Source organism: Mustela nivalis (assembly GCF_964662115.1).
Source record: "Mustela nivalis genome assembly, chromosome: 10".
In the NCBI taxonomy this organism is placed as follows: Eukaryota; Metazoa; Chordata; class Mammalia; order Carnivora; family Mustelidae; genus Mustela; species Mustela nivalis.
Window position 1 is genome coordinate 43,620,084 of NC_139029.1, and position 12,204 is coordinate 43,632,287.

Sequence of the window (12,204 nt, forward strand, 5' to 3'; positions counted from 1 at the left end):
TCATTTAGCTTTCTACAAACACTGCATGGAAAGTGTTTGGAAAGGGAATGGCAGCACCTGTTCAGAGGTTCCCACCCAGGAGATCAGGAGCTCCGGGTCATCCTTCTCACCCACCCTCTCTTCTCAGTCTCCAATGCTTACGGTCCAACTCGGCCTCCCTGTTATGGGTCCCCTCCCCTCTCTCCCATTTACCTCACCTCAAGCCCAGCGATCTCAAATGCAACTCAGAGCAGATTCATCCTCTCTTAAAAACTATTGATGAATATGCTAATTCCAAATGTTGTCCATAAAACGTTTCATTTTTTTTCCTTACATGTTTTAACTAATGTCACGCTATTTCTGAAATACGGTGCAGCCACTATGGAAAAAACCATTTGGCAGTTCCTCAAAAAGTGAAACACAGAGTTACCATATGACCTAGCAATTCCACTCCTAGCTATATACGGTGTTTGGTTTCTATATGACATTTTCCATAATAAAAAGGAAAACGAAAACAAAAATAAAATTTCATTGGCTCGGCTGATCCTCCGAAACAAAGTTCAAGTTCCCCCACTGCCTGCCTTTCACCGCCCCCTTCCCTGATCTGGCTCCCAACGATCTCTCCGGCCTCATTTCCAACATCCTCCTTCCGTCACACGGTACAGACACACAACGCCGTACTACACGGCAGCCTCTCACACTCACCCTTCCCTGGCTTGTTCCCGCGTGCCCTGCTCAGCACCTGCTGCTCCCTGTGCTGGATCGCCCTCTCCCCTCTCCTGGCACGTGAGCTGGGATTTCTCTTGCGTGACCGAGCTCCACGCCCTCAGGCAAACTTCCCCATTCTTCATTTCCTTGCTAAAGCTCCTCCTCTACCATTCACATTCGTGATACTTAGTGTGTTTAATCGCACAAGTCTGTTTCCCACTCCCAGCCTGAGAATACTTAAAGGTCAAGAGACCCTGGGGGCCCAGCACAGAGTAGGTGCTCAGGAAGCAACCACGGAAGACAAGACTGATGCTTGAAAGACAGATACAAACCTAGACTTAACTAAATAGGCTCTCTAGAAATTACACTGATTGATACCGCAAACTAATTGGGGGCCAGATATAAAGAAACCATCAATGAGAATGGCTTCCTTCGTGTCAATATAATTATGTGTATTATGTGCTTTGGGGGATACATAAACAGGAACCAAAGCATACTGCTTATTATGACGAGGTGCTTATACTGATTTGCATTTCTCTGCAAAACTCTCGAGGCATATAATTTTGTTAATTTGTGACAAACCTCAAAAACACGCTTACCACCAATATTCTGATGCAACATATACTTTGAAAGCATACAGAAATCAGCAAGTTCCCTTCAAAAGTTTCCAACTGGTTCCTATGTGTGTTGTTTGGTTTGGTTCTAAATTGGGAGAATTTCAAGGCAGATTTTAATTTATAAGCCTGGATCTAAGGGAAGGAGAGTTCCATGAGGATGTCTGAGAACCTGACCTAGCTCTCTTTTGAATGTTGGCCCCGCCAACTAAGGCAGGACCTTGAGAAAATTATTTAATCTGAGACTCCGTTTCCTCCTTGGTCACATGAGAATAGCTTCTACCTCAAGAGGTTTTTAAAAAGCAAGAACTTGGAGAACTTGGGTTTCTCTTTCTTCTATCCTGTGATACATCGTTTGCAAAAGGAGGAGCCTGTTCAAGCTCCAATCAGTCTGTGGTGATCTTTGGTAATAAGCACTTTCTAGAACAAGTGCCAGTTGGAAGAACAGTGGTATCTGAAAACTGCCTCCTCCTTCAAATTTGCCTCATGCCTCTCTGGCCTCACTTGACTATAACCCGACCATCGGGATGAAGAGTTAACCCATTTGTTTTTTCCTTTTTTAAATGACACGGGCAGGAGAAAGAAGAGACTATAGCTCTCTGGAGAACCGGACCTCCTGGACAATACCAATTTCAAACTGACAAGTCAACAACACCAGAAAAGCAAAATAGTATAAAGGCAAAACATGGGCGGCAGGCCCTGATCTTTTAGGATCGCCAGACCATCACCACCCACCCAGTCCAGGCCTTGGGCTCCTCCCATCACACCGAGGGCACAGGGTAGGCTGTAGTGACAAGCGTAACAGCAACTATCACCTGTGGGCTCCCAGCACCAGATGCCAAACTTGGCATAGCCTCCCACCTCCAAGACGCCCATACCATCCAATTTACAAAGCAGAAGACGGGGGCCTCGGCGACTCTCGTGACTTCCCTAGGGTTCCCAGCCAATAACAGCAAGCACGCTCCCATCTGTCAGACTCGAAAACCCGTGGTCCCCGGTTCCCACCTCTTGCCCTGCCCTGCCCCAAGAGGCCTGTGTTTCTGATGGACATAAAAAATGACCTTGACGTTGTTGATAATGACAACTCCAAGAGTTACCATCAAATTCTTTTTTTTTTTTTTTTTTTTACAGATTTTATTTATTTATTTGACAGAAATCAGAAGTAGGCAGAGAGGCAGGCAGAGAGAGAGGAGGAAGCAGGCTCCCTGCTGAGCAGAGAGCCCCATTCGGGGCGTGATTCCAAGACCCTGGGATCATGACCTGAGCCGAAGGCAGAGGCTTAACCCACTGAGCCACCCAGGCGCCGCAACCACCATCAAATTCTAAAGACTCCATGAACTAGGCAGTGAACAACTGTTCCAACAGCATTTTCATAATTTACGCTGCCCACAGAAAGGCTCATTCAACACACCCCAGGTTGTTTTGCAGTTATTTATGTATACCTAGCTCCTCACCGCCCAACGTGATCCTTGAGACTTTTGTGCTGGGGCGGTGGCTCAGTGGTGTCAGCATCTGACTCTTGATTTCAGCTCAGGTCACGATCTCAGGGTTGTGAGGTCAAGACCCACATAGGGTTCCGTGCGAAGTCTGCTTGAGATTCTCTCTCGCCCTCGCCCTCTACCACTTCCTACGCCATGCTCATGTGCTAGCTCTCTCTCTCTCTCTTTCTGAAATAAATAAATCTTGGAAAAAAAAAAAAAGACTCCTATTTGTGTCCTAGAGCAGGCCGTGTAAAACATACGGTACGCATTCAGACTCAATACAATTAAAACGAATAAAATGGAAGAAACTAGAAAAGAGCAAGTCTTTGTCTTCTCTTAAGATGATATGGCCATGTCCCTTTCAAAGGGAAAGCAGAAAGCAACCACCAAAGATGACCAAGGTCCCTGCACTGGGACTTTCCCAGATGGGGTCTTTTGCCTGCACCTGCTTTTCTTCAGCTAAAGGAAAATATTTGTGTTCCCTCTGCCTGGTTATTTCTTAGGATTCTCTTCACAGTTTTTTCCTCCTAATATATTTCAGGCAACTTTGCTGCCCCCAAAATGAGACGATTTCACAGCACCATTGAAGAGTAAGAACACTAGGAAGGAAAGGAAAATACTACTATGACTATGAGTAATAATAGCAATGTGATACCTGATAATCATGATAGAGGGCTTTTTTAACTTCCTAAAAGGTTTTCAGAATCACGATCTCATCAGAGCCTTCACAGGGTGCCACTGGGAGTCTTATTTCTTTCCCAGATGAGGACACCTTTCTGCCTGGAAAGATGAAATACTTTTCGCCCAAGTTGTACCCAGATGGGAGTGAATCCAAAGCTTGTATTGTTTCCACAATACTATGCCAAGCTAACTTTGATCTTTTAAAGGCTCTTCCAAATCTCATTTATTCATTTCACTTTTCACTCAGACACAAACTTCAATATCTCAAAAGAAAATATTTACAGAGTTAACACCTCATTTTTCCAAAAGTGGTCACTAGACAGGCAACTTCCACTACACAGAACTCAGTTTAGGACCCAGAAACAGATAAAAATCCCAGCCTCTCAGCAGTTAGGAGACACCACCAAGTCCCTACATTAAAAAAGTCACCAGAGACCTTCAGGCCTGCACCCAGAGGTAATTTTTCCTGTCGAACGAATTCTAACAAGCTTCATTATCTTTACTGAAAGACAGGTGTGCAGGCCACAAAGAAAAAAAAAAAAAAAAAAAACCTAACAGCGTGAAAAGTGCCAGAACATTCAGTCCAGGGACAAAAAGCCCAGGCCCTAGCCAACTGCCCTTAAGACAACAGCTGTTAAACAACATAGTGATTGTCTGATTGGCCTGAGGAGAATCACCAGAAGCTTTTAAATAAAAAAATACAGACTCCTAGGCCCTGGCCCAAAGCCTGCTGAATTTGAATTTCCTCAGAAGGAGCCTGAGAACCTCTGTTTCACACCAGATGGGTCTCCTTATGAGGTGAGTCTGTGAAATGCTGATATAATAATAAACACCCCCCAAATAAGTGATTGCTCCTCCAACAATGTGTACTGGCTGAACTGACAGGCTGGGTAGGGTGTCCCCATAAATATCACTGCCTACCCAGGGAAGAAGTCCTTGCCTACGGTCTCATTAGCATCGTGCTGCGACCAACTGGGCTTACCAGCCCAAGCAACTGCACAGGAAGGGGAAAGAAAGAATCCAAAACTGACAGGAAATCAAAAAAGGGCTAAAAGTGGAAACGGCCACCAACTCTAACCTTAATTAACAGTATCCCACAAAGACAGCTATACCCCCTGGTATGCTAGAAAGCTGGAGAAGAGCAGGCTAAGGGGGAAAAAAAAACCCCAAAACCAAGAATCACAAAGCAAGAACAAAAAGACCCCAGGACAATGAGGAAATAGGGGTTTTCAACCATTCTGGAAAAGTCAGCAAGGCTTACCTATGAAATGGAAGTTCCCTTCTTTATTTCAACCCATGCAAGATGTTTGGCTGGACCATTTGCCAGTGGATCAATGAAAATCTACTTCTATATTCTGTGGTTCACAGGGTAGATTAAGTTATCAAAACTTATTGAGTTATTAAAAACACATACTTAGTGAATATAATAAGAGTAACCAAAAAAAAAAAAAGGGGGAAAGTTGTTACCTGTCATGATTATGTGCTTGTGACTATAGCTGACCCTGAGAACACAGATTTGAACAGCACAGGTCCACTTATACACAGAATTTTTTTTTTCGGATACAGTACTATAAAAGTATTTTCTTGGGGCGCCTGGGTGGCTCAGTGGGTTGGAGCCTCTGCCTTCAGCTCGGGTCGTGGTCCCAGGGTCCTGGGGAGCCTGCTTCGCTTCCTATCTCTGCCTGCCTCTCTGCCTACTTGTGATCTCTGTCTGTCAGATGAATAAATAAAATCTTTAAAAAAAAAAAAAGTATTTTCTCTTCCTTACGATTTTCCTAAAAACATTTTCTTTTCTCTAGCTCACTCTATTGTAAGGACGCAGCTTATAATACATATAACACACAAAATATGTGGGAACTGATATTTATGTTACCGGGAAGACTTCCGGTCAATGGCAGGCTGTTAGGTTTTCTGGGAAGTCAAAACGTCATATGCATGGTTCAAGGGTCAACTGTACTATAAATTTCAGGAAGCAGGTTATAAGACACATCTGGCCAAGGAAAAATCTAGCTGGTTTCCCAGCATATTGGGTTAACTTCAGTAACAGTGCTAACTTTCCCTCCAGAATGAATACCAATATAAGCTTAAGGTCAGCATTAAGTCCTTGGTAAAAAATGTAACAATTTAACCAACGATGAATGGTCTAACAGAAGGAATGGGTTCTGTTCAATTCAGTCAATCCAGAATGACTGGGTTTCTGCATCACAGGATGTATCTACCAGTACAGAATCCTAAAACTGTTAGTACTAGAAGAGGTCTGAGAAAATGATTCAGGCCCTTCCCTCTACAGCAATAATGAAGAAACCCAGGCCCAGGAAGGTCAAGGGCATTTCTCTGAAGTTACGCAGCATTGAAGTGGCAGTCCAAGGCCAGAACTCCTATTTCTATAGGAGTCTGTTCCTATAGGAGTCTACAGGAGTCTGCAGCTCAGCACTGTTGGGGTCGGTGACCCCCTGTGGTAATGTACAATGAAGAGCTAATCAAAGTGCATGCATGAGGGTCATTCTTCTCTGCCAGAAATCCGTCACAGAACCTTGCAGGGCAGCTTTACCCATTAGACGTGATCCTGCCCAGCCAGCCACTTCACCAACGGAAAATAAAAACCTGAGATCCATAGAAAACCAACTTGTCCACAACCACATAACCGGATGCTGGCGCTGGCCAGCCTGGAATCTGAAGCCTGTGGCTCGAAGTCTCCGGTTCTCTTCGCTATACCACGCTGCCTCTCTTCCGGGATGGAAAGTGAATAATTTAATAATAACACAAGATGAGGTTACGTAGCCCATATATGGAACCAGTTCTAGGAATTCTGTCTCAACCGTTTAACTGAAAGTCAAAAAAGGCCAAGAATATTCTGGAACTGCTATATTACACAGCATGATGGCTGGGCATCCAAACTCTACATTTTTACCTATTTGAGCTTCTTTCCCTTTGCTTCATGACACTCCACCTGTTGACTGCATTTCCTGGCGGGGACTGGCACAGGAGTCAGGCTTTTCAGTCTAAACCTGACCAAACACCCGCTTCTTCAACGTCCTCCAACCCCTCATGGTTTAAGTTCAGATTATCTACCCTCTGGTATCAAAAGCCAAATGAGAAACATTTTTTTTTTTTTTTAAACAAGAGAACCTTCTCTAAGAACAGCTCAGGGTACACTGTGAAGATCAGTCGGCTCCCGAGTTCTGCTCCATTTTAGGGGCTGCCTTCACAGCTCAAGTGTAGAGTCAAAATGAATGGAAATCATCTGTCATCAACTTACTGGGCAAATGTGACATTCTCCTATTTGAAGTACAGCTTTATGGTCTTCAGCATAATATTATTACTGAGTATTTATTTCATGGCCTCATCTACCTGTGATTCTGAGACACGACGTAGGAAGACAACCAGAAAACTACGTCCAGGGCCCCAGGTTATAAATCCCCTGCGTTTGCCCTTGCATTCACCCAAGTCTCAGGAGATTAAAAAAAAACAAAAAACAAACAAACAAAAAAAGGTCACACCCAAGATTTCTTCTGATCCTTACAGCAGTGTAATGGAGTGGCCATTCTGCTCATCACTTAGCACATGAGCTAACTGAACTCAAAGGATAATGGGCCTTGAGCAAAGTCTATGCAGAAAAAGTTGGACCTGTCTAAAGTTGCCCAGCCCTCCAAGTGCATTGGCTGGAAGGAGGCACTCAGCAGCTAGCTGGGATGAGGGACAGGAGAGAGGGAAAGTGGGGGCACAGACACTCAGCATGGTTTCACCAAAATCTCTGCATTTTGCTCCAGCCACGTACAGCTAGTGTCCTTTCTGTGGCACCACGGTCTCATGGGGGAAAAAGGTGCCCTCAAAAATCTGTGAACTGCGTAGTCTTGGAACTAGCTTACTATCCAAACAATGCTGTGGGGCAACAAGACCGTATCTCTGACCAGAAGAGTTCAACCACCTTTCTCCATTTGCTTTGGTGCAAATAAGTTAACTGGGAAATGCGGAGAGGCAGGATTTTCTGCAAACAGCTTCAGCATTTTCTGATAAGTATCTTGAGTTTGAAAGGGAGATGGGCTCCAGTCACATTCACTGAGAAGGAAGCATCTACCCAAATGGACTTCATGGTGCATCTCAGAGCTTCCTCCTTAACACACAGTCTCCTCACCGGTGAAATGGAGATTATCTCGTCATGAAGGTTACAGCGAAGAGTACACACACTTATATTAAGAAGAGGCTAACAAAACTGAGAAAGACAGTAGATGCCCCTCCCTTCTTGCCTGGGAACAGCCTCTGCTGGTCTCTTGTCACCTGGTACACCAGAACCCATGCTTGAAAAACAGGAGGCGGGACATATTATGTAATTGAAAGGAAAACAAAATCAATTTCAGAAAGACTAGTACACCAAGATTTGGAACTGTATTTATCAAAGCAATTAGTTGGCAAAGACAGCTGTTCAATGGGAGGTCAACTCCCTTTGGGGTTCTCGGACACCAGATTCTTTTGGCCTTCAAACAAGAGTGGACTTTTGTTTTTTGCTAAGAATTTCACATTCCAAGAAGGTATGTGAAACAAGTTCAACTGCTTGCATATTTCCACTCACATAACACTTATGTAGCACATCAGCTTTTATTTTTTCCAGATACAAGGAGATGAAGCTTGGTATATATTTCTGTGAGAGAATAAACAGAAAACTATGTTTCTCTTTTTTATTATATTAGTGCCCTGTAATCCAGACCATATGATCAATAAACCATATAAAAATTAAACCACACTGACAGTCTTAGGCAAAAAGTGAACCAAGAAGAAATAATTTTTTTTAGGACTGTTGTGTAGGGCATATTAAAATCACATGTTGTGTTATTAATTTTCTCTTGGAAGCCAGAGTTCTCCCGCATAAATTTCTCAAGTATTTATCTTACAGTTTTTCCTATTAAAGGTAGGTAAGGCGTTAAATTAGTGATGTTATATTTCGATCTTTGCTTAGGGGAGACACTGACCATACATCACTTTGAAAATGACTTCGTTGGCATGTTTGTTTGTTTTTTTTAATAGCAAGGCAAATACCCTTTAAATACCCTTCTGTGCCTCAGAAGACAATGCAGGGTCCAGATATCACCTTTTCGAGGTAAACAAAATCATTTATTCCAACAGACCAACTGTGAGTAAACATAATCAATAGCTAGGTAGAGGATATTAGCTTTGGGGGGGGGGCACAGGGAGAGTTGGGGCAGATGAAGTGAAATGTGCAAACATCCACCTTACTTGCACCTTCACAGCACAACACTGTGCTCAGTTAAACTCTAGCTAATAGGTGTGTCTTCCTGCAAATTCCTTCACACTTCTTTTCCCTTTAACAAGAATGCACCATGTCTCAGGACTGCCTTCTGAACTCAGAAGAGTGGAAGAGGGGAGGAGAACAATGAAACTGTACAAAGGCTGACAGGCTCGTTCTAGCTTTGCTTTCCTAATCACAAAGTAGGAGGTAGGAGGGTACTCAGCACATGCCGTCTGGGAAGAGTTTACCTTACCACCAACAAAACACACCAGTAAACACTGGGAAGCCCCAGACAAGTTTACAGCAAACAACTTCAATGTGTTTAGTGTTCTCCTTGCACTCCCCCAGGACCAGGGAGGGCCTTTTAAAAATTCAATAGCTTGGCAGCAGACTTTAAATACTAATCTTCCCACTGTGCAGGATAATAAGCCCGCAGCCCACAGGAAGGCAGGCCCCCCAGTGACAATTCCTTTACATAGCATCTAAACCTCCAATTTCTATGAAGAGGTGGGAAGCAGATTTGCCACCTGAACTAGTCCATCTCTCTTCCCTTCCACAGAACACAATTTTACCCACAGCTGTCTCTCTGTACCCAAAGGGGAGAATTCTTTTGTTTTAATAATTCTAGGTGTCCCATCTTCCTTTGACTCCCAAACTTATTAGGGACGTTCAAGCCCAGGGCAGACAGACCTCAGTGAGGACCGAGCTGCAGAAAAGAGTCATAAAACACAAAAGAAGTGTAACTCCAGTCCACTAAGTCTCTGGTTTGCACAATCTGCACGGACAAAACCATTTCAAAAGGGACTTACGTCTCCGTGCAGGAGTTCTATTTTAAGGGAACTGAATTGGGAACACAGATGTTTCTTCAGTTAGCAGAGCTGGCAGAACAGCTCCTGGACCAAATCCGAGTTCTTAATGCAGGAAGGGGCCTTAGAAGAGCATCTAATTCAACCCACTCACTCAACTGATGAGGAAACTGAGGCCCAGAAGGCAAGGGGGTGGCACGCCCAGCAAGTGGCAGGGTAGCAATGTTCTGATGACAAGTCCTGTGCCCTTTCCATTACACCATGAATCGTTAAAAAAAAAAAAAAAAAAAAAAAAAAAACTACTCTGACTCTGACTTCAACCTTGGAACTCCTGTAGATTCATGTCAATAGCTTTCTCCCTGCCCACCCCCCAAGTTCATAAATCCTCCTCACTCCCCGATCAATTTTTTTTTTTTTTTTTTTTAGCGCCCACCGCACTTCGGCCTGGGGCATCCAACTAGTTTGGAAAACAGAAATGGACCATCACCTTAACTTTCCGGGACGGCAGTTAATCGTGGTCCCCAAACACGATCTTGATCTTGGATTGCTCTCCCAGCGCCTCAGTTTTCTAATTGGTGAAATGGGGCTCCACACCTACCCTGCACCGAGTCGGGGCGAGGGCTGGTTGAAACCGTGTCCGTGACACAGCCTACCGCCCGCACACAGTAGGCGCCTAACAAGTGGCAGTTTAGTGGGTGCCCGCGTCAAGTCCCCGGGGCGCAGCTCCCAGCCCCCCGGGGAGGTGCGGGGTGGGGGTGAGGAGGGGAGCGGGGGAAAGGCCAGCTCGAGTTCGGCCGGGACGAGGAGGCGGGAGCGGAAGGGTTGGGTGTTTACACACAGCCAGCGAGGAGGCAGCGCGGCTGCAGGCAGGGGCCCGGCGCCCCAAGAGATCCATCTTACTCGGACGGGGGGCACCAAGCTCCGCGCGGGCTCTGGGTCACGGTTCCACCCACCGCCCTGCGCTAAGAGGCCGAACCCACACCTTCCGCGGGACCGTGCCCGCGCCTCCGGCCGGAGGCGGCTTCTAAGGGGCCGGGCTCCGGTGGCCCGGGAGAGCCTGCGCGCGCCCCACGCCCGCTTCCAGGCCGGGAAGTCGGCAGCCTGGGGAAGGGCGGGCGCTGGGGCTCCGTGCTGCGCGAGGGCTCCGGGACAGCGCTGCCCTCCACCCCCACCCCTACCCCGGGGGCTGACGGCGCGGGGGCGCGGGGCCGGGGGCCGGGCTCACCCATGAAGAGGCAGAAGAGGTCGAGGCAGATGAGCAGCACCCGCTTGCTGCCGCCCTTCCGCGGGTTGTTGTTGAGCGCCGGGCTGCCCCCGTTCTTGCTCTCCGGAGCGATCGCCTTGTCGTACTTGTAGTTTTGCATGGCGCTGGCTGCGGCGCGAGCCTCCCGCCCCGCGAAGACGCCCGGCGGCGGCAGCCACACTCCCGCGCGCCCGGCCCGCCTCCCGGCCGCGGCTGCTCCTGGACGCGGAGGCTCGGACCCCCGCTCCCGGCGCTGCGGCGACGGTGCAGCCCGCCGCGCGCTTCCCGCTGCAGCCCGGGCTGTTCTCTGCTCCGCGCTGCTCCTCTGCGCTCCTCTCTCAGCCCCACAGCGTCCGAGAGTCCAGGGGGCGGAGAGCCGGCGGCAGCGCAGACGCTGCTGCGGAGCTGGGCTGCGCGGGGCGCGCGGGGCTGGCGCGTGTCCCGCTGCTGGAGCGGGTGAGTGGGCAGCGCGGGCGCTCGGCCACCTTCCTCGGCCGCTGCTTACTTAATGAATGGGAGCCGCTCCGAGCCCTGCTGCTCCGGAGCGCCTGCCCCAACTCCGACTTTTCCTCCTCCTCTTCCTCCTCCTCCTCCTCCTGCTGCCGCCGCGGCTGCTGTTGTGGTCGCCTGGGTTTGTTTCTGCACTTTTATTGCACGAGGTCCTTTTAAAAAGAGAGAGAGACAGACAGAGGCAAAGAGAGGGACCTCCTTACTTGGCTCTGAAGAGATCACGAAAGCACAGCCCCTTCCTTAAGCTGCCTAAGACGTAGGATAATTAAGGCCACATTTTCCCCCACCCCCTTCAAAAAAAAAAAAAAATCCTAAAAGGAAAAGTTACTCTCAAACCAGAGAATCCGGGAGCCCCTAGCGTTCAGAAACACCAAGCTGTCACAAAAAAAGAAAACTATATAAATAAAAAGAAACACTTTCTTGCTGGCCTTGGATGGGGCAAAAGTTGAGGCTGTAGAGCGAACATGCGTTCTCCTCCCTTACAGATTTGGTGCTCTGGAGTATTTATTTCGCTTTGAATTGTATTATCCTGAAAATACTCAGGGAAAAACACCCAGCACCAGATACTGGGCTGGAGTCTGAGAATCTGAATTTGAGTGAAGAGTCTGGAGCCAGATCTTGTAGATCTGAATTCCGGTAGATGACTCTGTGCCTCAGTTTCTCTATATGTAAATAGAGATGTTAATTGTTTCTCCCAAATACAGTAATTGTGAAGACTGAATTAGTTAATCCATGTAAACATCTGCAGGTACATACAAGTTCTAAGTAAGGGTTAGCTGTGACCTTTATACCTGTTTCTGAGGTGATGGCATCCCAAGCCCTCAGCCTTTCTGCTGGTTTGGGGGGGTCGGGGAGGGGTGTTAAGCCTGCCTGTACCACTATTGGGGAGCGGGTGTCAGGACAGCAGGAGTGCCCTCTGGAGGTATCATCTTCAGCT

The 12,204-nt window shown here is 47.0% G+C and overlaps 1 protein-coding gene across 1 annotated transcript in view; it reads right to left on the bottom strand.

The window, feature by feature from the left end:
• Positions 1–11,937, bottom strand: part of PLPP3 (phospholipid phosphatase 3) — an 84,248-nt gene extending 72,311 nt beyond the window's left edge. Inside the window, exon 1 of the mRNA XM_082688547.1 lies at positions 10,740–11,937. Within this exon, the coding sequence (XP_082544673.1) occupies positions 10,740–10,878 (139 nt within the window). The 5' untranslated portion in view covers positions 10,879–11,937. The remainder of the gene's footprint in view (positions 1–10,739) is intronic.
• Between the last annotated feature and the right edge of the window lie 267 nt (positions 11,938–12,204).